We start from the raw sequence: 27,961 nt of genomic DNA on the forward strand, positions 1-27,961 counted from the left end.
TTGCTAATTGTGGTTTGGCTAACTTCATACCCAAAACCTTATGTGAAAAGTCTCAATAAGGTCTGTTTTTATGTCACTTTAAGTGAAATATAGATAAATGATTGAACCATTGTGACAATCTTAGTTATGAGGACATGTTAGCATACTTGGCTTGGAGTTACTTTTCAGTTTAAAAGCTTTTTATGTTCCTAGGATAACTTTTTCCCCACTTACTAATGGATTTCCGGCTTTTGTTTCGGAGGAGTTCTTGTGGGACTTCTGGTTTTCCCTCCACACTTTCTTCAGCTTGACCTTGCTTCTCCGTATGGTTAAGAGTTTAGTTGAAAACTTCAGTTGACAGAGAAACTCAATGGGAAGGAGGTCTCCAATTATGAAGCTCCGTTGAAAACCGTTCAAGTGTTTGGATTAAACCCACTGCAGACTGCAGGAGCCCCTCGTTTGACATTTTCTGGTCGAAAAGAGTAAGTTCACCGAAGTTTTATATGAATTTATTACTGTTTTCATGCACTGTGACCGTCAATTCATCTTAAGTTTGGACTGTGCTAGTTTAAAAATACAAAAAAAAAAAAAAAAAAACCGTCAAAAATGTTGTTTGTTTAAGCTAAATGTAAAATGTTAGGGTCACATTAGCCCCTTGTTCTTCGCATTATTGCAGTGGGTTTTTGTTTGCTGGTTATGTAATTACTTTGTTTAATTTTAACCATGATTTAGATGAATGTCTGTGTGTTTTAGCCTACTTTTCATGTCATGCTTGTGTATTGATAATATTTTCCATAACCGGTAATAGTTGTAATATTTGCTTTTTCAGGTCTGTGGCAGAATCACTGAACTATAACCTGTAGTGCTTAGATTTCATATCAGCTATCAAACATTCACTAATATGATGTGATTGATATGATTGAATTATTCACATAGTAATTTAGTTTGGAAGAAAGTTGACAGTTGCACTTAATCAGAGCTGATTTATTCATCACATGTGCATACAAGTTCAGTCCAAGTCACAAATTACATCTGTGAAGCTCCAGTTTCTCCACCAACATGTAGAAATAAACACTCAAAAATCACCCAACACAAAGCCAGCTAGTTAATGTTGCTTCTGCTCCAGCGTCAGGTTCCTCTACTATCAGTCAGACTTGTGCAGCCTTTGTTTGGGTAAACCTCTGTAGTATACTGTTGGTCAGGAAAAACCTCCCTCCTGAGGCTCTGATTGACCTGCTGGCAGCTCTCCACTCTGCGTACCTCTCATGATGTCCTGGCTTCCGGGCACAGAACTGAAAGCATAACAAAGGATTTTATTTCCCTCTCTGACAGTAACCATATTTGTAACAATAACACTGGTCAGCTGCTCAGAATGTCCATGCTTGTGCACACTTGCTTTCCTAATCAGATCCACTGTTTCAGTTGAAGAAGTCGCTTGGCAAGTCATATTTTTTTACTTTACACACACCAGTTGCTAATGAAACTCAGATTCATTCGGTAATCTCAAGGCACCAGTCAAATTGTTTTCTTCTGCATGTGGCGGTTTTTTGTTGCTCATGTAAAGAAGAGATGAAGTCCATCAATTAAGCCTTAGGTCTATTAACGGCAGACTTGGCCTGGAGTAAAATTTTCATTGGACAGATTCCCTAAAGAGCTTTAGAGTTACTCCGATTACATTTTATTTTAGCCACGTTTGCACACAATCAACTGGGACCTTTTTATCTCCAACCTTTTTGTAGGAATCTACATTCCTTGGATTCTTGGTTCAGCATTCTCGTGTATTTTGAATGAAGGGAGGTGTCACTTCTAAGTCACATGATATGTCAGGCTTTTTATATGCTTCAGAGTAAAATTAAAATCAGCCCTTGATCTGAAACAGATCCATCTCACGAGAATACACTTGAAGGATTGGCTTTATTTATGTGCTGTGCAAATTCCTCTCTAAACTGAGGACACTTGATACCCTAGAGTGCACCATGAGGTAGTACAGTAGATTGTGGAATTTCTACTTTCAACCTGCATTTTTCTGGGAAATGCCAGTTTGTAACTGGGAGGAAGACATTTCTTCAGAATGTGGCAGGAAATGCTTCCTGACAGGACTGAGCCAAGGTTCTTCCTGAGAGTGGGATACCTCCCTTTCATCTGTTAATATTTTTTTTACTGTTTTACTCATCTTATCAGTCTATGTTTGGAGCATCAAGGCTTTTTAGACAGCACGGCTTCTGTTCTAAGACTTTGATAATGAAAGGCAGGTTTTCTTTGGCTCACTTGGCTTTCTTACTCAGTTCCTCCAGACCCTTTCCATCATCCTCTTTTTTTCCCCCTCCAGTATGATTTCTGAATGTGATGTCATTGGGCCACGTGGAAAATCTGCAATAACTTGGGAACAGGGTCTCAGTGCTACCATGTGAGTCTCTCAGTGACAAAGGGTTGTTTGTGCAGTGTCTCAATGTGGTTACTGCTGCTGCAATGAGAAATAAAGCATTAGTTTAAAGCATGTGCCGACATTTCTGACAAACAACCTGACCTCACAGCAGCCCAGACTAAAAGTCCACTGGACCGGCTCTTCAGGGGGAAGTGTAAACAAAGACATGGCATTTGGCTGGAGGTTGAATTTCACGTGGGACTGACTTCAGTCCATGTCACGCTTCACATCCACGTTACTTCTCCAAGGTCTACCTACTTTAATATTGTCTGCTGTAGTGCAGTCACATGACTCAAAACTGAATAGAAATGGTGCAGTTTTACTCCAGTCTATTTATTAATCACTTAAGCCAAAATTACAGCAACAATTCACTGTTATTACTACTGCAGTGTACTTCTACATACCAAACTGACACTGTCATATTGTGATGGAGAGAAAGATTTTAATTGTAAATTTCTCCAAATTCTGGAGCTATAAACAAACCAATGATCAATATCCTAACAGCTTGGATAACAAAACTTTACAAGTAAAAATTCACAAGTACTGCTGGGTTTTGTGCACAGTGATTCAATCTGGTGTTGGCAGATTTCTCTCTGGAACTGTCATGGGAAATGAATAAAATGGCACGTGAGACTAGTTTTAAAACAACAAACACCAGCAGAAACAAAAGGAGCACAATCTCACAGGGAAACTTCAGCATGTTTTAGAATAAAGTAGCCTACTTCTTTAAAAACTTGAAGATTTGCCTTATTTGATAAACAGGTTTTCAAGTTGCAGACATTGGACTATCAGTTATCAGGACAGTCTGTTTATATTATTATATTATAGTACTGCAGCTTGTCTGTTAAATGAGACATGAGAGGATTTTTTTTGGGCTTCTACATTTATCCATTCAAACTTTTTTTCATTTTGAACACTTATTTAACCAAAGCAGGAGACATACAGGACAGACTTGTTTTCTTTTTGTACTCTTGCTCAAATGTTAACATGACAAATATCACTTTGGCAAATTAAATTACAATAATTTGCAATCTATTAGACAGCACAGCAAGTAACAAAGAAGTGCTTTCAGACTAGAAAGGAAAAGAGCTTGATGCTATCAGACTTGGTAGTGAACAAAGATGAATAGTGTTTGATGCGCAGGTACCATCAATATGTTATTTAAGTATCACTACATGTGGAACTGTTGTACTGATTACATGTTATGTATAATTAACAAAAAAATAGAAATGAGGTAAATTATTGAAAGGCAGAATCACTGAAGCCAATGGAAGCACAATTTATGTCCAAAAATCCCTGTTCAGTTTCGTTAAGGGTCTCCTTTATCAGCCACCACAGTTGTTACTCAGTTGTGACTAGATCTCTACCTACTTAGTGTTAGTATACTATACCACCAGAGCAAAGTCAGCAACCATTACTACTCTGAGTCCGTTTATTTCTGAAATGCACATCTGTACCACAGCTGGAAATGGGTTATTGGAGCACAAGTGTTTTGAGGCACCAGTGAAGGCGTGTATTTCAGAAACTGTCCACTCAGTGCAGGGTCAAGTAATCCCAGCCTATTTTCCTTTCAGAGACATTGTCCCTCCCCCTCCATATCTCTTTTTCCCCATCTGGTCGATGTTAGACCACCTCAGCACTTGAACAGTCAAGTTTTGTTCCCAGACTGATCTGTCTTTCTGTAAAATAGAATAAATATTACATATTTATATGGGCAGCATTCATGCCCCTCGTAACATTCTAACTGTATGAATTATAATGAGGGTTTATAAAGAGCTGTCTGTCACAGCATCAAGCTTGAGTAATTTTATTGTATTTGTAGACAAAGTGGCCAATTTGAAGAACCTGTCACTGCATCTTTGTTCAATACAGAATCGCTCAGAAAATGATGCATCCACTAAAGTAAGGTTTGCTTCTGTGATTTGTTTTAGAGTAAAAGGTTGAACACAACAGTTGATGGTGAGCTTTGTGTTTTTAAGCTTTGGCTGGACAAATCAAGTTATGCAGATAGAATTTTTGCCATGTTATTGTAGTGAAATGAGCTTTTGTTTGTTATTGCAAGCTGTTTGTGTTTGCCTGGATAAAGTCCTTGCTGGATTTTGTGTGATGGGTGGAGGGAAACAGGTCCCAGAGGTCAGTGGGGATGTCAGTACCAGGCACTAGTGTTTGGTTTTAGGGCTAAACGAACCTGCTCAGGAATGTGTAGTGCTCACTCCTACACTGTGGCTTTATCAGTCATCACAGCAGGCGTGCCTTCACTTGGAGAGGTGGACCTTTGTCTCTGGGCTTCTGTCCTGAGGTTTTTGTCAGAAAAGTAACTGTGGATAGCCTGCTCATCACTCCTGCAAAAGCAATGTGGGATTTTTAGGGCTGTGGTGTTATGGGCTTGAAGAGTGATAAGACTTCTTTGGGTTCAGATTCAGTGCCATTTCTGCCACATGAATGGATTATTGACATGGAAATTGGTGTGATTCTAAACCTAAAACCTAAACCATTTGAACTGAATTCGAGCCATCAACATGCTTTTTTTTTTTTTCTCAATGAAAATTATTTCCCATAAACCTTATTAAACCAGATTGGAAGTGGCTGTGATCACAGGACAGAAAACAGTGTGTTAGAAAATGTATTTCTGGTCTGATTGTTTTTGTGTTCCTAAAATGTTTTCATCCTATTTACTTCTCAACCTGTGGTTACATTGTGGCAAGAAGAAGATAGAGGGAAACCAAGTGGATCATAAGATAACACATGCTGCTGTGCTCCTTTTCTTGTTTTCAGCATTCACAGGGAGAAAGAATATATTTGTATTCTCAACAAAAAGTGTTTTTGTGGAAGAGGGACATACTTTAGGTTTCTCCCACAGGGTGAAATGAGCAGCTGACCAAATATTCTTTCCACCCTGGTGGTAGCAAGATGGTTTTCTGTCAAATAACGGAAATACCTGTGGAAAACTTATCAGCAGTGAGTGCCTGTGTCTGTGGGACCCTTCCACCCATAATACCCATGAGAGCAGTAACATTTAATGTGAGCAAGTTGTATTATTTCAGAACCGACATTCACTCAATCCACCTTTTGCCTTTAAATAATAGCATTTGATTGTGATTGACTGGTTTTAGGTCCTTCCATTTGTTTCGCTCTGGTCTGTGCCCATTGATGGATAAAAAATTAATTGAAAGGTCCTAGATTACTTTTCATTTTGGAAACTGGTGTGACAGTACCAGGCTAGTGTACGTCTGTAAAGTATTGCCCTGTTAATGTGAAACTTCTTGAAAATGAAAGGCTCTGATGCCTGCAGTGTGTGATTTGTTTGACATGTGTGACTGACAGTTCCCTCGCTCACTGAGTCAGCCTTTGAGCTTATGTTATTTGTTTAAGATGTTAAAAATGTTGTCATATAAATCACTAAGACAAGCATTCTTTTGGTATCACATTATATAGAGTGCCAGCTATCCTGCCAATTAGTGTTTTTATACAATAGCTGAATTTCCCCTTACAGGGTTATTGAAATTTTACTAGTATGTAATTAGTGACATACAACATATTTCCTAGATGGGAACAGTTGGGGACAAAATTAGATACAACATTAGAGATTAGCTAATGCTATTTGACAGCTCTGCCCTCTTGTCCATCTTGTCCAAATATGGCCACTTCTGGTTCCAAAAACATCAACATGGCAATGGCCAAAGCCCAAAATCCAGGCTTCTAAATGAGTTCACAAACCAGTAGTAGTAGTAATTACAATGTCTACACCCACTTCTTTCATACTACTTTTGCTTATAAACCAGGGTTCTGTTCAGAATCCATCTTACTGATGTGTTTATGAAGTAGTGGAACATGCAACAGTAAGAGTGTGATGTTTCAGTAGAAACTCACCACTTTTCTGTGTGGTTTAAATCAGACTTCTCTAAAAGGTCCCAGTGTTAGTAGCAAGCCCCCCTTCTCCGGCTCATTTTGAGGCAGTTGGTTTAATTACACTCTTAATGCCCATTTTTTACTCTGCTGTGTGTGACACTGTGACCTCAGAGAGAGAGGAAATGAAGTCTGCAGGTCACCTTCCCCCATGGATGTATGCCCTCCCCCTACCATGGGACTTTCTGAATAAATAGAGCCTCTCTTAAGTTGGCAGTTTGGCTCCTCTTGTACACTTTCTTAACCCAAAGAATCAGATTTTGTTTTCAAGTGATAAACAGTCTTTGCATGTAAGGAAGAGGCATGTGATAAGTGTTTAAAATCACTGGTCATGGGGGATACTGTCCAACTTTGTTATGGAAGTTTGAGATGCCGTGCATGCCAGTGCTACAGGCCTGAGACCCCTGGGAGAATAGTACCATTATTCCACACAGGAGCCTGCCCATGATCACCCGTGACCAACCGGAAATAAGGCCTGCTGGGTAATAAGTTAAGGCAGTGACGGTCATTTTCTTTTTTGTCTCTTGGCCAGTCAGTTTTTCAAGGCTAATTTGATGCTGCAGTCATTTGAAGAAGCAAGACTGAAAAGAATGAAAGCTTGTACTCTAACAAGATTAGTGATAACTCAGTTATTGTCTTTTTCAAATGAAAATGTGAAAACACAGACAAGCTTTGTAGTTTTAAGCTTCTGCTTCCTCTAGCTCTGGAGGAAAGAATGATAAAAACTGAAACTACAACAGAAGCAGTTGGTAAAAGTGAATATTTTCATTGTTTATTCATTATAGTTATTTTTAATGATGCGGTTACAATAACTGTTTCCTAAAGCCCAAGATGACATGTTTGCTTATTTTCTGGCCAGTAGTCCAAAACTGAAACCTGCTTGTTTATCCCAGTAGACAAAGAAAACAGATAAATGTCTGAGTTTTTAGTTTTTAATTTTGCCCAAAACAAGTTTCATTAATTTCTCATAAAATTCAGATGACATTGGGATAAAAAAATATCTTGTATAGGAAGCTGTGTCATTACTGAGTCTATCTACCACAAGGTTACTCTCCTCTTTTTCAACAGTTTGATAAATTTTGTCTTTCATCTGTCATGGTCCTTCATTTTGTTGAAGGTAAGTGTATACATTTTTAGATAGTGGATTTTAGTTTGTACAAATTGAAGCACAATGGAAAAACTAGATTTTGCATTTGTGATTGATTTTGCCTCTATGAATACTTATTTAAGATTTGGATATTAATCACTAGAGCTTACATTGTTATAACAAATTATTCCTGCTGCTGCCTTCTTTATGCTGGCTGCTTTTTTTGAGGTACACCATACTTGAATATGGAGAGTTTTCTATTATCTGTAGGTCTCTTACACTGGCACAATCATAATGGATTTTCCTTACTACTCTCCCTTGCCTATTTTCTTTTAACTATATTCTTTTCTTTTCAGATTCATTGAGGAGAGGATGATGTCTGATGCCAGTGAGATGTTGGCGGCTGCCTTGGAGCAAATGGATGGGATCATTGCAGGTAACCACAGTGTACACTTGGACTTTAAAACCTGGTCATAGCACTTTTAAAGTGGGCATGGTGTAGTATAAGGTCTAGCCACATCTGGAAACCATTAAAACACAAGCTGGGAATACAAAGTCCAGGGGCTGGTAATACAATGTGCCCCTCTCTTTCCTCTTCTACCTGCAGTTTAACTTAATCCTCCTGAATATACATTAAAGTTTGAAATAATGCTTAAATTATGCCACCAGATCACAGGCTCTTTCAGCCTTCCCTGCATTCCTTCACCATGAGAAATGAAAGAGAGTTTCCATTGTCCCTGCAATGATGGAAACTAATGATTATTCAAGCTCTGTGAGTTTGGAATATAAACTCTTGCTTTGGAACTTTTGGCCACTCTCTGAATACTTGTACCGCTGCAAATGAGCAGAGCAGGCTTTACTTAGTTTCAGAGTCCCCACTTTTCCGCTGATTTGTGTAATTATAGCACTGACCTTTCCAGTAGGAGCGAGGTGGCTGATCACATGACATCCCCCAGCCCCCCTGTTTCCGCATAAACCACAGCCGTCATCAAGCCCCACTCCCTTGCTACTGTGGGGAAGCCATGATTGTTTGGATTATTCATTTTTTAACCTCCTCTTGGTGACCACAGGACATCTTCATTATGACTGACATTTAAGATAGACGACAAATTAGAATGCTGCTACATGTGATGGGAACATCAAGCGTTTGAATTTAGCAAGCATGCTATTCCATTAGCTTCCAAGAAAATCCGAAATCCCCGTTTACTCAGATGGTGGGGATATTTATTTTGCGATGTTTGTTAATGTCCTCATATTAATTTTCAGGATGTTGTACAGGCGTGGAAAAAAAACCAAATATGCACACATACATGTTGTGGTCATAGTCTTTTGTACTCCAGTATGCTACTAAAATATTAACTATAGTAGTTGTAAAAAAGCAAAAAAAAACCCAAAAACTATTGGCTGCTCAAAATTGTAACATAAACAATTTTTTGACCCTAAAGAACTATAATGTGTTTATGGTGGAAGACGTGGAACCCAAAAGTGTTTTTTATGCTATTACAATGCATATTGCGGTTTAGTAATGAAGTTTTTGTGTACCTTCCCAGTTTTACATCTGCTAAATTCACTTCAAGTATCTTGGTTGCTTTCTGATGACCAGAACAGAAGGAAAGTGAGGAGAGGAGTAATAATGTAAAAAGTTTGCTGGACGATGTGGTTATGCCTTAAATGATGATGTGAACCTTATGGTATTTTTACATGCATCAAAGTAAAGCGTAGAAAATCGTAAAGCAGATACTGTGTATAAAGTTATTAAACTCAGAAAAAACAGATTATATCACACACGAGTGAGCAACAGGAAAGCTGCTGTTCTCAGACTGCAGTGTGACTATTATTAGACACAGTGTGAAACCAGGTCTGAGTTTCTAATGGTATCAACACTATATGAATGAGTTTGAGTGTGCCGAGATGCACATTTGGAAGAAGTAAACAGACCTAACCCAAAATTTATGGTTTTAGTCTGTCACACAGGCACAGATCAGAACCAAATGTGACGTGATTGTAAATCTTTCTTTATAGTCATCGCCTGCTCTTTTGCCTGTGAGAATCTGGCTAATTAAATTATTTATTTTCACACCAATAAGTTTGCTGTAATTTCACAACTTCAGTCTTGTGTTTGTGGTTTATGTAAAATATGTAGTGTTTTAGAATCTAACTCTTGTCCTCTCTACACTCTCAGGCTCTAAGGCCATGGACTACTCCAACGGCCTGTTTGACTGCCAGTCACCCACTTCCCCTTTCCTGGGTGGCCTTCGGGTGCTTCACCTACTGGAAGATCTGCGGGCGGCACTGGAGCTCATGGACAATGAGGAGCGGGACAACCTGCGATGTCAGATTCCTGATTCCACTGCAGAGGGCCTGGCAGAGTGGCTGCATGGACGAATAGTAAGGGGAAAAAAGCTAATTAGCCATGCATTACTGTATGCATTTAAACAGTGGCTCAGATATCTTTTTTAAATTTATTGGGTACATTAATTGATTTTTTTTTTTTTTTAATTGAGAGATTTTTTTCTGAAAAAAAAAGGTAAAAATCAAAACTAACCTAACTATTTTTAGGTTGCGGAACAACAATATTTAAGGATGTCATCTTACACTTTAGAAAACACAGATGACATGTTTTACTATTTTATAAACAAATCAACTAAATAATTAACTGAGAAATGAAAATAATGGGTTCTTCTCAAGGTTAGTTTTGCTGTCATGAAGTCTGAAACTCTGTTAATCCTTTCTTTAGCATTTCTCTTAATCGAGCAGGTGCTGTGGCATGTGGTTGCAGAATTTATTTCAGTTTCTTTTTTCACTAATTTTCAGCAGCTTTTTTAGCAAAGCCCAGTCTCTGAATAAGATCATTTTTCAGTGTGCATTTTTCAGACTTGGTCTGGCATGCTTCCTCTGATCTGTTTTGTATCTCTTCATCCTGCTCCTTTGCATATACCATGACTGTGTTTATTGTAAAAGTGCTGTCATGATGTGTTTGGAGAGTGATGAAGTTTCTATAGGAGTCTTGCTGAAAATAGTTTCCATCTTAAACTCACATTGACTCAGTCCGGGGCTCTTGTTTTTCTTCTCCCACAGCCTCCATGTGTGTTATTTGAGAGGAGAGTTTGCTTATGATCCAATTTTCAAATCACTTACATGTGAGAGCACTGTTGACCCTCACATGTTTCTCACATATCTGACCTTTTCTTCAAGTGAAAACCATGTGAATTCATTGTCAAGATGCCTATTTGCTTATACTTTAAAGCAATGCAGCCGTTTGAAAACCTGTGATCAGGGCTCAAGGCTGATGTGTATTTTCATTTGGGCTCTTCAGTTAGAGCTGTATTTCATTCAGCGTTACAGCTCAAGCTCAAGGCCTTAATTCTCTGTTTCTTCACAAGCTCACACTTTTAAAAGAAATTGTCATTTAAAGCTTTGTTATACCAGTGCTACAGAGGTAATTAAGTGTCTAGACAACGCAAACCAACACACATTGTTTCTCATTTCAGACTAATGGACATGTTTCAGAAGCAGTCTACCAAGAACGTCTGTCACGGCTGGAGAGTGACAAAGAATGCCTTATTCTTCAGGTGTGTAAGGACATAGTAATTATATCTGAATGGGTACTTAAGTAGCATTGTGTGTCTGCTGTTATGTAATTATCTTTGACAAGGAGGCGTTTTTCAGTGTTGTTTGTTTCTTTGTTAGAAGCAGAATATCTTTGAATATAAACAGAAATTGAATAAATTTGGTGGTAATGAGCAAATGTAAAGCTGATCCAGTGTACAGGCATCACCATGTGGCAATTTGTAAAGCACATTTGCCTCAGTGTTTTTGAGATGCGCCCATTAATAAGGCACGTCATGGTTATTATGCTGAGACTAAACCTTATTAGCAGCGAACAATTAATGTTCTAACAAATATAAAATTCCAAAAAACAAATAAAAATAAGGAATGTATAATGCAAGAAGAACTAAAATGAAATTAGGGCTTCATCAGCTTCCTTCCCCCCTTTGATTTGCACTATGGTCACTCTACCTTTTTGGTCTATAAAAGTCATTTAGAATGAAATGACATAGCAACAGACTAAATCGAGAGTGTGGTATTAAAGTAATATAGCAAAGGCCAGCTGCTCAAAAACAGAAGAAGAATAAGATGGAGAAGACGATGAATGGAAGATATTTACTGGAAATGGCTAATGTTAGAAAGCAAAATGTGGCACAGACACATAAAGGAATACACAACAACACCATAATGTGCTTGTTCTTCGACATCGGTTTCTGTTAATAAAGTATATGTAAATGTTTTTGACTTGCTTTAGTTCCAGGTATGATGTGGTTTGCACTATGTTAATGTTTCTTGTTGTAGGGGATCAGCATGAGTATGAGATGTTTTAGTAAATAACAGTTGTATGAATCGTACTGGTTAGCATGTTTTTTTTTCATCTGATCTTTTAAGGTTTTCATAAAAAGTTGGAGAAGAGTGTGACTCATTTGAAAGTTGTTTCTATACAATTCCTGAAAAATATGACTAGCATCGCTTATTGTCTTGCAGTTTGGATTCAGATTTATGTAAATTTACATATCACCTCTTTTTAGGTAAGTGTTTTAACAGACCAGGTGGAGGTTCAGGGTGAAAAGATTCGGGACCTCGACACCTGCCTCGAGCATCATAGGGAGAAACTAAATGCTACTGAGGATCTACTTCAGCAGGTACAGCTTTTTCAAAGTACGGCTGTAAAATACATAACTGTTATCAGTCCCTTAGATGTTTTGCTTAGGTTTACAAAGTATGTCTTCTTCCACAGGAGCTGTTAAACAGGAGTACACTGGAGACCCAGAAGCTGGAGCTGATGACTGAAGTGTCGAGCCTGAAGCTGAAGCTCACTGCTGTGGACAGAGATCACAGGGACAGCGAGGTAGGCCCCGTCCTCGAAGTGGACACCATCTCAGGCTGTGAAACAGAGCAGTGATAGTTTTTGAAGATGTGATGTCTGACTCTGAATCCTGGCGACTGTCCAGCCATTGTTTTGAAGTCACAAAGGTCTGTCTCACTCTGGTGAACTGAGATCTGTCATGTGGTGCAGGGTGAACTTCTTTAGGGGTTACAAGAGACGTAAGCACCCCGTATGCTCCAGCAGCTGTTTCCTGCCAGCCCCCTCCCCCTCACATCCACACCTTTCCTCCCTCCTGTGTTAGATGGACTAGTGGCCATAAGAGTTATAAGTTCCATACCCTCTGTCCATTAGTGGGGACATCTGGGGAGTATTATGTCATGTTTCTACAAAGTAAAAGGGGGAGGAAGGAAGGGAGTAGAGAAGAAAGGAAAAAGACAAACAATGGGAACAATAAAAGTCACTTCAGTTGTCTTTTTTTCTTTGTTTCACAGTGTTTTTGACAGTAGTAAGGTACACAATATCTATGTAGCTCAGATACATATACAATATTGTGCTGAAAGCAAATTTTAATTGTGCAAAACACTTAAAAAAACCATCCCATTCCTAATCAAAAAAACACCTCACAGTTCTAATTAGTGAATCTATACTATTTACATTTCATTTCTATTTTCTAATTTATCGTAAGCCGGTAATAAAGTGAGAAAAACCCATCTACTGGCTAAAGTTCAAAGTGAATGGATTGAGGATGATGTAAAACTAGACCTAAAATGCATTAATGGCAGATCATCTCAAACAAATGGGCCCCACTACTTGCTGATTGGGATAAAAGCAATTTCACAGTAACTGCCCATGACGTTTTCCTTTAGTCCAAGATTTGTCTGTGTGTGTAGACTTCTAAAGGCTCTCCTGAGGGACATTAGTCTGAAAAAAATGTTTGGTGCTTTTGGCCTGAAGGCTCCCCCCATTTACAAAAATAAAAAAAATAAAAAATAAGAAACCCTCTCCCACACAGTCTTCATATATCTCCCCTATGTGGGTTTCTCTCTGAGTTTAATGGGTAATCGGAGTTCTCCTCTCCTCCCCAGGGCTTGTACCAGGAAGTAACGGACCTGCGGTTCAGGGTGACTGACATAGAGAATGAAAGACTGCAGTGTGAGAAGAAACTAAAAGCTACCAAAGTGAGTTTATGTAGTTCAGTGCTGAAGACTGTCCAGCTTGTGGTTCGGTTACACTGAACCATCACAGGAGATCTGAATTGATTTTTTTCTCTTTGAAATGTATCATTGTATGTTTTGAACCTTATGATTACTCCCATGATGTTTCTCTTGCCGCCTTTTTTCCACTTTACTCCATTCCTCCCCCCGTCTCCCTCTCTGCTATGGTTTAACGTCTTTGTGCAACATGCTAACCTGTCAAGCGTCCAAAGTGGAACACTGAGCGGTTCACTGGAGACGAGGTGAACATGATTTAATCTCCAGCCTGTATTCTTCTCCTTTCTGGCCCTTAAGATCCACTAAATCTGCTCCTTCTTCACTGCTGCACACTGCTTTCCTGACTTTCACCACACTCGCTGTAAGTGCGTCCACCTTTACTTTCTGGAGGATTTTTTTTAGCATGATCAAATCTTTTTTCAGTTAGAGTACTAATACCTAATAGAACTTTCTTTAAATCACAGTTTCTTCAGTTCACATAAAGCCACAGTTGCCTTTAGAAGGAACTTTACAAGGCTAGACATTGTGTTGGCAGTAGTAGATTCACATCCTATTCCTATTCATTTTTTATAACCTTTGTGTGATTCAACTGTCAAACTAGTTTGTGAACACTATTTGAAAAGCACTTTTTTGGCTTTAATTTTGCATATTAGTTTCTATGTCGCAAATTAAAATGTAAGTTTGACTTGCATAAATTTGTCAAAAAAGACAAAAAAACAAACATCCTCTGCCACAGAAAGACAAAAATCCATCCAATTTGTTCTGTACATGTGATTTTGTTTTCTTGAAGTGTAAAAGCATGGATAACAACAGAGACCCCCTTTATTGGTTTCTCACCAGTAAGTTTCATCAAGCTGTAGAAGGACTCTTTATCTCCCATTAATATAATCATTATGACTTTTTCCTGAAAATGTAATGAAATTTGCACTTGACTGAAAATAATTATAGATGTAACAGTGTGATGATGGTATGTTTTTTTCTCATAAATGTCAATTTTGTAAATATACAAAATAATGGTGTTAGTGTCACACTTACTGAAAATACATAAACTCAAGTCTGTATGTAGACAGGGAATTTTTTAGCAGATGGAAGTGGAATGTTGTTATCAGACAAAGATACATCTAAATTTTTATCACTGGGTCATGAGACTGATCAGAGTCAGCATCATCAGAAGATGCCAAAATACAGACAGCGTTACACAATCAAGCAATTATGGTAAGACGGTCGATTCAGTTTCCATGAAATGTTCATTTTTCTCAGAAGACTGATTCTCACTAAATGAGTTAAGTGTCTCCTTTTCTTCACCTCATCTTTTTGAATGCCTGGGTATCAAACTGAATATGCAATTAAGACAAATGTAAGTGCATCAAAAAGTAGAAACTATTTTTGACTTTCACTCAGTTACATTTCATGGTGCTATTAGTCAAGCAATTACATTACTATTACTATTACTTGATGTTTCAATCAAGTGAAGTGCAAGTGTCATTACGCTTTCAGGTCATTACATTTTTGGGAAATTATCACATTAAATGGGGCTACAGGATGTTTTTCTGTAGTCATGTGAACTGTCCCAACGCTGACCCTCACATCAGATCAGTTTGAGAACCATCTCAGCTGAAAAGACCCATGTGTGTTTAATAGTGATCACAAGACTGAACTAACTACTTAACTAACTTAGAAAAATTCACTGATGTAGTACCATAGAAAGTGTATCTATGTTTAACAGAGAAGTACTTTAAGTAATGAACATATTGTTTGGTGAAGTTTTAATATGTTTTTTTTTTTTAATGTCACATAATGGATTTGCTCTTCTTTCTAAATCAAATATTAGTCTGTAGGTTGGACTAATTTTGGGACAGTAATGGGTAGTTAACAGACAAAAACAGTGTTGGTAATTATGAAAGGAAGAAAACAGTTGTGTATTCTAAATGTAACAGCCTTTTTCTTTACACACACAATGTAGATCGATACTTTATTAATCTCGAGGGAAATTCAAGAAAGCTTGTGTGGCTGAGAATCAAACCTCAGCATTTCATGTCCCTGTATAAGGCGTTACCTGTTGAGCTAAATCCCACTCACCCAATGTTAAGATATACCAGATATATTTCATCTGCCTACTGAAGTCAAGTTAAGGTGAGAAATGCAGAGAAATGACTGTATTTTACTTTATGCATTAGGATGAGCTGCAGCTTCTGCAGAAACAGTTGGAGGAGCGAGAGCTGGAGCTGAGGGGGCTGAAGGACGAGAGCAGACTGAGGGTGGAGAGCCACAACAGAGTCGAAGGAGGAGAGAGAGGTGGGAGGTGTTAAGAATTATCTGGAAGCTGTTTCTACCATTTTATGGAATATAACCCTAATATAAAGAAGGATTTATGAGGATTAGACAAAAAGATATTTCACATTCCAACAACAGTAGATCCCCCCTTCAGCAGCCCACCTGAAATACAAACGGCTTCCTTATTTTCAGCTGGATTTGAAAAGGAATTTCTCATTAATAATTGTGTTTACTCTCACATTTCAGACAGTCATAACTACTGAATGAGGTGATGTAATGTTCTTATCTTTATGTCTTTAGTCTTCATACCAAACACACAATTTTCCACCCACTTTTGATCTTATCCACTCTGATGGTACAGGAGGAATGCCATTTATTTAAAGGGGAGTCAGTTACACTGGTATGCTTGTGAACGTGCTGTAGAATGTAACCTGATATGGAAGTTTATGTTTTGTCTTTCAATTCGCTGCACTCACAGATTGTTCAGATAATGGGACCAAATACGAAAAGCTACACATTTCTACAGAACCAGAAAATTTGACTTCTGTGATTAGTTGTACTTACAAAACTGGTGGATTTTAATAATTTTTTCATGTTGAAAGACTCTTTTCTCCAACAAGGCCGAGGTCACCCACACAACAGGATGTTTTTCTTGAACACTTGTGCAGGGTTGATGCTTGTCGAACCCGGGTGGTTAAGATGAGCTGTTCTTTGTTGCACAAGGAGACCACTCTGTCTCAGACATTCAGTCTGGTTTTTGCAGCTGATTCCAGGAAATTACTTAAGTAAATAAGCTTCCTGAAATTGGTTAAAGGAGATCTATGTAGTACGTCTACTTAAAAAAGTTTTTCCAAAGAAGTTTTTTTTTTTTACAAAAAAAATGTTCAGATGTTATATTGTCAAAGATGTTAGTGTATTGCAGAGTTGTGAATTGAATTTATTCATAACTATGGGCTGATATGGCACTGTGAAAGTGCGTGACCACAAGAGGGAGTAGTGAGTCACACTGCTGGCCTTCTACCGTGAAGAAAACTAACACCAAACCAAATTGAGGATGAGAACTGAAAGAAAACAACTGTCAGAGTTTAAGAAAGTGGAAAAAGTGCAAAAAAAAAAAAAAAAGTACAAGCGTTGTCATTGTTTTCACCATTAGACACAGCTCTAAAGTAAATGAATATATTTGTTTGATACTGAATTTGCAGCATGTCTTCTACACTGGTGAGTCTGAGTATGACACTTATGATGGTCTGAATTTACTATGTTATATTTTGATACAGTCTGTGGAGACTTAGAGTTATTTGTTTGTGGGTTTGGTAGCCATGAGTCTGTCATGGTCCACAGCTTTTCCTGCCATTGGTAGTTTGGAATATTAGTACTACATATAACCCCTTTAAAGCTGACTCTGATTACACAAAAGAAAAATCCCTGTATGGAGTAAATATGTCAGATCTTTCCATTGGATAATTACTTCAGTTATGACTAGGTTTGAGCTGCAATAAGTTGTTTAACTCAATACAAGTAGCTACACATTTCTTAAACAACTTTTAGTTTAGAAAAAGGTCATGTGGTCTGATGAGTCCAGACTGACCCAATTCCAGAGTGATGGGCACATTGAGGTGAGAAGTGAGGTGGACAAATTAATTACCCATCATGCCTAGTGCCTACAGTGCTATGATCTGGGGTTGCTTCATTTGATCAAGTCTAGGTTCAGCAATGTGATGACCAGGTTTTTTCACCAGCTCGTTTTTTCTTCAGCATGATTCATCATTTTCACACATGAATTGGCCACCACAGAGTCCAGACTTGAACCCCACTGAGAATCTGTGGGATGTGATGGAGAAAACCTTACGCAGCGGTCCAAGTAATTTATCAACAATGCATGATCTTGGCCAAAAATCCATGCAACTATAGATAGAAATAAATGTTGTGACATTGCTTATGGCATCGCATAAGCATTGTATGGCATAAACAAAGCCAGAGTAAAAATGTATTGTAATCAAAGCTCAAGGTGGTCCAAAGAAATATTTGTGTGTCTAAGTGTTTTTGTTCAGGCGTTGTATTATTGAAGTTGTATTTGTGTGATATTTGACAACCAAATTCAACAATGCGTTTTGATTTAGTTAAGAAGTCATCAAACTCCAACGTTCCTCATTCAACACAGTAAATCTGCTTGTGTAAACACACTCCTCAGTTCACTGGAGGCCTGCTGTGAACATAGATCTGGTGTGGATTTGATTACACAGTGGCTGGCACTTGTTTAATTATGTAGCCCTCCCTGTTTTGATAATTGAATCAAGTGTTCACTACAGGAACAAGTCAGAACTCGAGGCCTGTTGATCGGCGGAGTGAGCCCCTGTAGCTTCATTATTTATTGTTTGAGTGGCTGAAGCTAATAAAAGCCCTGCACATGTATGAAGTGTCCATCTGTGTACTTTTTCCCCAGATGCAGAAATGTTGAAGATGAAGAGGGTGCTGGAATCATTGACGTCGGCCAATGATCAGAAGGTACAGTATAATGTGATACACATCAGGAGCTGCCATGATGCAATTAAAGCAAGCCTCACACTAATAATCTTTTTTTACCAACAGGAGCAAAGGATAAAGGAGCTTGAAGAATCACTTACAAAGTGCAAGAAGGTGCAGGAGTTGGTCAAAGGTCAGATATTTATTAGAGATCAGTCACATTCATGAGACTTAGAGTTAAAATGTGGTTTGAAATAAGCATTTCACTTCGTTATTAGTAATTTATGTATATACCATAATATTTTAGGATTTTATCATAATAGGCTGCAATGAATAGTAAAGTTTATTGAGAAGTTCATTTATTTAGTCACTGAATCAAAATGATCTAAAATTTCAAGAAAAGAGATAAAAAGATCCTGAAGGTTCCTCTTTTTGCAGTAGCATCCACTTTCAGTATATGTATATAACTATGGAAATACTTATTAGAAAATTGTGATATTAATAAAGTAAACAGGGTTTTCTTGTCTGGAAATGTGATTCAGAAAATGGCAAAAATCAAGTGTAATACCTAACGATCCTGTTGTTCACATAGGTGTTGAAAATCAATGACAGCAAAGCCAGTTTCCCAGTAACATAAATGAAGAGAATCTGATAACCTGATTGAATAACCTAAACCAGAAAAGCAGTCGGAGAACTCAGACCTCCACCAAGGCAGATGAGTTGTGCCCCCCCCCATCACCACCAAAATTTGATCATTAAATCATTTGTTCCTTGTGCTAGTATCAACATTTCCTGAAAATTTCATCAAAATCTGTTCATAACTTTTTGAGTTACCTTGCTAACAGACAGACAGAGACAGACAGACAAATAAACCCTGATGAAAATAATAAAGGTAGGTAATAATAAATCGAGAAACCTTCAGTATTTCAAAACCAGAATACAAAAACGTTATTTGAAGGACTTTTACTTTGAATTTCTATATAAAATCACAGGTGGTTTAATAATTATGTCTAAATCTCTATATAACTGTAGAAGACGTGTATGGTTGCCTAAAAATGAATGAAGTCAAAATAAATTGCCAGATAAAAGCCCTCCCTGTGTCTGCTCTCAGAGAAGTTAAAGGAAGATGACTATGACGATATACCAGATGATCCCTCAGTTCCTGGAGCCATGGAGGTGGATCAGGTCACTCTGGCGTTGGAGGGAGAGACAGGAAGGAGCTCTGGCGAAGTAAACACAACCTCTGTCAAAACAATTTGCACACAGGATGAACCCCAGACTCTAGGCTTCCTTTGAAAAACTCAATTTCAGCCACCCACTCTGCCAAGAATTCAGAGCTTCTGTTGAGATTTTTAATTGTTTTGCTTAGGAAATATGTTTTGTAATTCACAGTTTTCTGCTTGTGTCTACTTGTCTCAGTCTATTCCGTGTATAGCTGTGCTTTCTGAAATGAATGAGATGGACAGAGAACGACAGCTGCAGACAGCAGAAAGGTAAACCTTCATCTGTGGCCTCTTTCTTCTGTTGGAACTTTTTCTCATTCTGTCTCATTTTCCATTCCACACAGTCTAAGTGAAAATTAAAACTTTACACATTGTTAGCCTCATAGCATAATTGCCTAAGTCATATCTTTGGCCAAATTGTGATATCTGCATAACTTTACTCTTCTAACACTACTGCTTCATTTTTTGTCATTGGCTATGACCTTAAAAAATATGATTTGATGACCTCATGCATTTGTGGTATATTGTGTTAAGAATGACTCATAAGTATTGTTCCATCCTCCAAACCCACATGCTCCCTTCTGCACATGCTCTGTTCTACCAAGGTTAAAACCAGATATTTCAGCCAGATAATGTAACACATCCAGGACATGACATGTTGAATCTGTCAAGAATCAATCAATCAATCAATCAATCAAATTTTATTTATATAGTGCCAAATCATAGCAAAAGTTATCTCATGACACTTTACATATAGAGCCGGTTGAAACCAGACTCTGAAGCCATTTTATAGAAACCCAACAGAATCCTCCAGGAGCAAACACTTGTGAGTAGTGACAGTGGTGAGGAAAAACTTCCTTTTAACAGGCAGAAACCTCGAGCAGACCCTGACTCCTGGAGGATGGCCGTCTACCTTAACAAGTTGGGGTTAAGGAAGAGAAAGAGAGAGAGATTGGGGGAGAGGGGAAGTAGGGGGAGACACATGGATGCACAACAAACTGAACTTGAACTGTTTAAAAAGTAGAAGAGCTGATGCTAGTATAATTACCAATAACTAGAACAAATGTCCATAACTGTTAATACTACTACTACAAGTACAAGTATTAAAAGTGGATATACTACTACTGTAACTGTTAGTACAAATAATAGAAACCTCTACCATTTAGTTTAGGTTTTTTTTTCTTGGTAACAATAAACAAAACAAAATAATTTGCATTTGTTGGTGTCTGTCTGATGCAGCCATATCTTTTAAAACACAAAAAAGACTTGTCTGCAAATGTTTCATGGTTTTTAGTATTCAGTTAAAGTAAATAAATTCCTACATTATACTTTGCCTGATGTGTTATATTTACTTTTAAAAGATGTTAAGTATATTAGAATCTGAATATAAATAATGAGGCAACGGTAAATAAGAGAACAGTAATTTTACATGGTCTTGACATGTGGTTTTAATTTGTAAAGTGCATTAATTCAGTGTTTTTTGTGCTTTTTCTTTGAGCCAAAGGCTTTTTTCTGTCATCTGCTATTAATTGTGTCTCATGTAACATAAATCTTCTTGATGTGGAGAATATTCCAGGATTTTAAAGTCACTGATTAAGTGTTTTTGTTGTTTTTTTTTACTGACACTTGACTCTGTCATTCCAGTTCCTCAGATCGTCCGAAGCTGAGCAGCTCACCAGTAACAGGCAGGGCTGAGCAGGTAGGACAAGTCCCCCCTCTCTGGTGTGGACAAGCTGAGCCTCTAGTGGTCAGACCACAACATGAGGAACATGAGTTATGAAATAATCACATTAATCACAAGAGCTTAAACACTCAAAGCCAAAGTGTCCGTTAATTTATATTTTGACCTTTGAAAGTGACTCCATTCCACTTAGAGGATACCACAGTTTATGAATGACTCAGATCTGAGTGGATTAGCGTGTTTGATCAGCAGTCACAGGATCAGTCACAGGACAGGCTGTTGTTCATTTTTACTACACATAGAACTTGTCTGGCACCTGGTGGTTGGATGATAAAACTACAACTTTTTGAGTTTTGTTAGGTAAATTGATTTTTCTCTGCTGTGTTTCATGTTGTCTTACAGAGCAAAAATAAAGCAAGTACAACAAGTAACGAGAGCTTTGGTACAAAGAGGGCTCGGACTTCCTTTGGCCGTGGTTTTTTCAAACTGCGTGGAGGCAAGCAGACAGCCAGCGCCCCGAACTTGGGTGAGTGTCGGCTGGATGGGTTGGGCTCCACTTTAAGATCCATCATTGAATAAATGCCTCTTGTTTTGTTACTGATTCCCATGTGTTTTTGCTGCTGCTCTGTATAATGTGAAGATCGTACCCGGAGTGTCAGTGCACCTGCGTTAGGTATAGTAGAGCACAGAGGCCTGTGTGGCCTGCAGAATGGATGCTCAGGATGATACAGCTGATGATGATCTAATGTGATGATCTGATCATCACATTCATATGCCATTTCCTGATAAATGGTTAGCTGGTTAAAGCAGTATGTACTAACAGGCTGCATGTGTGGTTTATGCTACATTTTGTAGCTGAATCGTACCTTTAGTTAAACAGACTGGTAAACATCTTGTGATGGCTTTAATTATTCCCATGCTGAGAAGCACTTCTCTAGCTTATCCTCCTGAGACCCAGCAGTGTATTTTTGTCATCTGTAGGGGACAAGAGTTTCACAGCTTCACAAAAAAATTAAAATGAAATGCTGTCCACTGTAATGGGCATTTCATAAAAAACAATAAATAAATAAGTGTGTGTGTGTGTGTGTGTGTATGTGTGTGTGTGTAAAAGACTGTTGCAGTATGCCATTTCCAATTAAGACAATTATTTATTAAAAAAAAAAAGCCAGAACTTTTACTTTCCTGGGTCTCAGGAGGTTCATACATTTGCCTTTTGTGGATATCTGCACTTTTTTCCCTATCTTTCACTGATGTGACATCTTTCTGTCAATATCACCACATCATCCAACTGCATATTATCCATGACTTGAAACCATCTGCAAAACCTTTTTGAAGGTACTTCCAAACTAGTTATAATATGAGGCTTTGTTTTTTTTTTTTTTTCTAAATGGTTGTCAGTAGTAGTCAAGTACTTCTTTGCATGCTAGCTGATGGAGTGTAGTGTTGTTGAAAGCTACCCGAGTCTCATACAGATTGGATCTAGAGCTGAGCAATATGGCCAAAAAATTAAATGAGCTCCATAAACTGAAAACAAAAAATATTTGGAAAATATGCTTTCTTCACTAAAACTATATGCCATATACAACCGGAGAAATACATTCACAATGAACATATTACAAGAAGCAAACATTTTAAGCTTCTGTTGAGCAAAGAACATCTCCAGAGGAATAATCTCATTTTTGCAATTTGTGCATTTTTTTTTTTTTTACAATTTTCAGAAATCAAAACCTCAATGTAATATTGCCCAGGCCTATTTGAATCTGTTGTTGGACCTGTGTTTCTGTTCATTTCAGTGCATATGTATATTTTCTTCACAGCAGAGACAGAAGGTAAAGGCACAGATCACCTAGACTTGGCTGGTGTTCCTCCACAAAAATCTAAGGATGGTGCTCCTCTACCGTCCTCACTAGAAACCAAAAAGAAGTCAAAGGGTTTCAAGAAATTCTTTGGCAGGTAACATCTAGAATGAAACATTTACATTTACAACAATACTAGTTTATCTATGGCCCTTCATCCTGTTTTATCACCTCTTCAGGCTGAAGAGGAGTCACTCTACCTCCTTCAACCTTGATGATGCAGCAGAGATGGAGTTCAGGAGAGGAGGAGTCAGAGCCACAGCGGGGCCTCGTCTCGGCTGGTCACATGAAACAAAACACCAGCAAGTGTCAAATAATATTACTATTATTAATTAGAGGCATGAGCTAGTGGTGGTTAGTGCTGTAGAATACTATAAAGTATTTTAGATCATCTGTAAAGAATTGTCGTGCTTTAACACACATTTACAGCTGATCCCAAAAGGTAAAATTCCAAAAGTATACTATTACGTACTCATAAAACTCACAGCTATTATTTATCAGCTCTATTGGATGTTGCATTTGTGGTTCCAAGCTCATTTCAGTGTTTTGTTGTGGTTATCTGATCAGCATTTCTCTGTCCCCGTCAGCGCTGTGGATGTTCCCTTCTCACAGTGGAATAAGGATGATGTGTGTTCGTGGCTACATGAGCAGGGTCTGGGTTTATATGTCGCTCAAGGACAGAGCTGGATCAAATCAGGACAAAGTTTACTACAGGCATCACAGCATGACCTGGAGAAGGTAAACCTTTGAGTAATGGCATCAGTAGTTTTACCCCAAAACTCTGCATGACATACACAGAAACCCTGACTGTCCAGCAGACAGGGTGCACGCAGCATTTATTTGATTTATATCCTAGATTTTACTTTTTAAGTCCTTGTTTGAAGCAGTTTCTGATCTTTGTGGAAATGAAGGTGATTTTACTTCAATCACAGCCAAGTGTCAAGGGGGCAAATGAGACTGAGTGTAGTCCTATTGTCCGATCAACATTGCAGTTGCCTTGCTGAGTTTCTTTTGTCTTCCCTCTCCAGGAGCTGGGCATCAAGCAGCCTCTGCACAGGAAGAAGCTGCATCTGGCCCTACAGGCTCTGGGGTCAGAGGAGGACGACCTGAAGGGCAAACTGGACCACCACTGGGTGACGAGTGAGTGTGACGTCACATTATAGCAAAAATAACTGGTGACTCATCTTTTCATTTAAAAAACACTCATATTTTTTGCTTCAGGGTGGCTGGATGACATTGGCCTCCCGCAGTATAAAAGTCACTTTGATGAGGCTCGTGTTGACGGACGCATGCTGCACTACATGATGGTGGTGAGCTGCCAGAACATTTTAAAGCTCATCACGTTCTTCTATAATCATTTAAGTCACAACAACATTTTGCCAGTTGGCCTGATTATTTTATACTCTACCTGAATACACAAGTTAACATGTGACAAGAGTTTGTAATAATTTAGTTTGATCTTGTGACTGTTTCCCAGGAAGACCTGCTGTCTCTAAAAGTTGGCAGTGTTCTCCATCACCTCAGTATCAAGAGAGCTATTCAGGTCCTGCGCCTCAACTCCTATGAACCCAACTGCCTCAGGCGAAGACCCTCTGATGAGGTACCACACAAAGTCACAGTCCACACCTTTTATACTCTTTGTAGATTCTACTAGATATTTTATTAACTGCCTTTTTCTGCAGTCTTTTTTTTTTTTCCTGATCAACTGAGGCTTTTTTTCCCCCCACTGTTGTTGTGCAGAACAACATCACACCAGCAGAGATCTCCCAGTGGACCAATCACAGAGTGATGGAGTGGCTCCGATCAGTGGATTTGGCAGAATATGCACCAAACCTGAGGGGGAGTGGTGTTCACGGAGGGCTGATGGTAAGTGAGTGGGAGGGAAAAGGGGATCTGATGGAAAAAGGAGGCTGAGTTTGCAAGAAGCAAACAGAGTAATATAAGGTGGATAAGGGAACAAAAATAATACACTTCCAATACCTGGTTGAGGGTTTAGGGAGAAAATATGGCAGTAGTGTACCAAGGCTGATTTCACTATTAACAGTATTTTTGAACTTAAATTTATGAAAGCTCCTGTTTTTAAAGCTGTGAAGTTATGATAAAGAATCTAGTGCTAATGCTAGTTGCATTAGCAAACAAGAATATTGGTGTCTGTTGCCAAATAATGCATTTTCTTTTTGACCTCACCTGTTTCCTCACGTCTGTTCTCTGAAGGTGTTGGAGCCCCGCTTCAACGTGGAAGCACTCGCCCTTCTGCTCAACATTCCTCCCAATAAAACCCTGCTGAGACGCCACCTGGCAACACATTTCCATCTTCTGATTGGCTCAGAGGCGCAGCGGCTCAAACAGGACTGTCTGGAAAACCCAGACTACACCATCCTCACCGCCACCGCCAAGGTCAAGGTAACTGTCCATCTGTCTACGGCCTCACAAATACACCTGCCTCCATTTTCCTGTCTTGATACCATCGTTGGATTGAAATATTTCAGTAAAACTTAGACTAGCTCCGCTCTTCTCCTGTAGCCTCTGTAGAACACAGTTTTTAGCTCTTTTAGTTTAAAATCCCTCAACACTCAAGTGAACCTGATGGAGGAAGTTTTGTACCTCAAAGTTCTAGGCATTTGATTTCACTAAAGTTTAAGAAATAGTAGGTTTTGTACAGTAAAAATGTGCAAAAAGTGTCCCTGATTAGCAAGTATGTACAGGAGTAATGATCACTTATTGTGGGTAATGTTAATTATTAATCTATACTTTAATACTAATTCTAAAAGTAAAAATGTTCCGGCTATAAATTGTAGACTTTAGCATCTTCTGAAAAATAATATGGGCCAATATCAGCTCATTGCTGATTTACGGGTCTTGGCATATAAAAAATTAAATAAATAAAATATAGAAATGTCAGATGTTTGAAACGTACTGTATGTTGTTCACTAGTGTGGTAATAAGTTTGTTTTCAACGTTACCTGGATTTTTAAATTATGAGCATCATAAATTCTGTCTTTGTGGTTTTAGTCAAATGATATTGATACAAAATCCTGAATATCAACAGATTCACTACTAACAGTGACTTTTAATCACCTTTGGCTGGTCACTTATGTTGTCTTTGTCCTTCAGCCCAGACGTCTGTCATTCGGGGGCTTCGGTTCCCTGAGAAAGAAACGTCTGGAGGATGGTGAAGAATATGTCTGCCCCATGAACGTGGAGATGCCAAAGAGCAGCAGTTTTCAGAGGGGTGTTTGCCTCTATGAAGATAACCTGGAGCACCTGGAGCAGGTAGAGATATCCACTGCTACTGGTCAGGTATAATCCAGAAAACAAACTGAGACAAAAAGCATGAAGACTTCACTGTGTCTTTACTTTACGGCTTTGTTTTTTCCTCAGATGGAAGACTCTGAAGGGACCGTTCGACAAATAGGGGCGTTTTCTGAAGGAATCAACAATTTGACGGTGAGAATGTTGGGACAATATGATCAAATACTAAACAAGTGATGCCAGGCACAACAAACCCCACCCCTCGCACAGATTGTAGCTTATTTTAGCTTCGATCCAGCTGTTGTCATCATGTCTACGTGTGTGCTGATGCCAGCATATCAATTACCTCTGTGCCAAGTTTTAAGTAAATTGAAACTAAGTTGGTGTTTTTATAGACATTTGAAATCTCACCCATTAAAGGTAAAAGGTTTTTTTTTTTTTTTTAATTCTTAAAAATTTTGAATTTTGACCTACTTTCCCAGAATGTAATCATAACTATTCTTGGTCACTGGCAATCTATAAACTCAATTTGGTATGAATTCAACCTACAGTTTTGCTGCTACAAACATTTGAAATTTTGCCCATTGTAAGTAAATGGGAGAAAAAAAAAATGAAAAAATTCATAAAAAATTTGAACTTTGATCTACTGTTCCCAAAATGTCATGAGATCTGTTCTTGGTCACTGGCAATCTATAAACCCAATTTGGTATGAATTCAACCAATAGTTTTGCTGCTAAAGTGTTAACAAATAAACAAACAAACAGAACCAAAAACAAACCCCTTGCCTCCCCGTTGGGGGGTGGGGTAATAACATCAGAAGGGTTGTAACTGTTTAGTAAAGTGTGTAATTGTAAGACATTATAGGAACTGTAATGTAACAGCTGAGTTCACCTTGTGTGTTTCAGAGCATGTTGAAGGAAGATGAGTTTTTCCGGGAAATGTCAGTCTGTCCTCCTGACGACAACGCTGCGACATCAGACTGAGACGACTTCATAGGTTCATCATATTGACGAGAAAAAAAAGAAACTGCCAAATGTGTTCTAAATAGACACTCTTCACCTCTCACCAACTTTTGTCGAAGAATGTTTTAAGACCTCTGCTTTATATTGTCAACCATATTCTACACACAGATATTTATTGGAGCCATAAATAATGCATGAACTGAAAATGCAAGATGCTATTCCATTAATTTAGCTCTAATTGCATTTATGCTTTGTGTCCAGTAAATAACCATACATGTGTTCTCCCATATTCCTCAGCTACATTTCCTCTCTGAGTGATATGAAAACATTAATGTTATTAGTGGTACTAAGGTTGAATTACTTGATCTTAAAGGCCACAGAGGGATTTTTCTTCCCACTTGTATCTGAAAATCCCTTTTGTTCTATTTTACATTTAGCTATGATTTATAAGGTTGAGCTTCGACAGTAACAAACTGCATGGATGTGTTTGTAACCAGTCACTGGTTGTGATTCTGGCTTCATTTGCTTGTTTTTAACTGGAGTCCCATCAACTAGACTCAGTTTGTTAGACACAGAGCTGAACACACTTGTGTCCTGCATTAAATTCTAGCTTCATGAGGAGGATTATGAAGATTCAGACTCTGTTGATTTGTTTATTGAGCCCTGGTTGTTTGGAAGGTGTAATTTCAGGTAAAAAAAAAAAAAAAAAAAATAGCTTGTTAAAGTCTTCAAAATGAGTCTGAAATTAAACCACCACCATTCA

At 38.3% G+C, this 27,961-nt stretch overlaps 1 protein-coding gene across 3 annotated transcripts; it reads left to right on the forward strand.

Annotated features, from left to right (window-relative positions):
* The first annotated feature begins 345 nt into the window (after nucleotides 1-345).
* On the forward strand, nucleotides 346-27,958 carry LOC115430240 (liprin-beta-1-like). 3 transcript variants are annotated; one of them, XM_030150177.1, is made up of 26 exons: nucleotides 346-461; nucleotides 7,754-7,833; nucleotides 9,580-9,785; nucleotides 10,889-10,969; nucleotides 11,978-12,091; nucleotides 12,187-12,297; nucleotides 13,362-13,454; nucleotides 13,694-13,732; nucleotides 15,665-15,782; nucleotides 18,205-18,266; nucleotides 18,351-18,417; nucleotides 19,336-19,454; nucleotides 19,644-19,717; nucleotides 21,092-21,146; nucleotides 21,531-21,654; nucleotides 22,946-23,081; nucleotides 23,164-23,286; nucleotides 23,572-23,722; nucleotides 24,013-24,124; nucleotides 24,206-24,294; nucleotides 24,462-24,584; nucleotides 24,725-24,850; nucleotides 25,199-25,387; nucleotides 26,099-26,257; nucleotides 26,366-26,431; nucleotides 27,142-27,958. In XM_030150177.1, the coding sequence occupies exons 2-26, from the start codon at nucleotides 7,770-7,772 to the stop codon at nucleotides 27,217-27,219; spliced, it is 2,679 nt and encodes an 892-aa protein (XP_030006037.1). In that variant the 5' UTR covers nucleotides 346-461; nucleotides 7,754-7,769; the 3' UTR covers nucleotides 27,220-27,958. The 3 variants fall into 3 exon arrangements, with proteins under 3 accessions (XP_030006037.1, XP_030006038.1, XP_030006039.1); XM_030150178.1 differs by having other exon boundaries at nucleotides 22,949-23,081; XM_030150179.1 differs by lacking the exon at nucleotides 13,694-13,732.
* Nucleotides 27,959-27,961: the final 3 nt, after the last annotated feature.

The sequence above is a fragment of the Sphaeramia orbicularis genome, chromosome 12, assembly GCF_902148855.1.
Source record: "Sphaeramia orbicularis chromosome 12, fSphaOr1.1, whole genome shotgun sequence".
Lineage (NCBI taxonomy): Eukaryota > Metazoa > Chordata > Actinopteri > Kurtiformes > Apogonidae > Sphaeramia > Sphaeramia orbicularis.

Bases quoted from the DNA above. Each gene is read 5' to 3' on its own strand.
- LOC115430240 (XM_030150177.1), top strand. From the start codon at position 7,770: ATGATGTCTGATGCCAGTGAGATGTTGGCGGCTGCCTTGGAGCAAATG. The intron at 18,267-18,350 runs GTACAGTATAAT...TTTTACCAACAG, and splicing joins CGTCGGCCAATGATCAGAAG to GAGCAAAGGATAAAGGAGCT. The intron at 23,723-24,012 runs GTAAACCTTTGA...TTCCCTCTCCAG, and splicing joins CACAGCATGACCTGGAGAAG to GAGCTGGGCATCAAGCAGCC.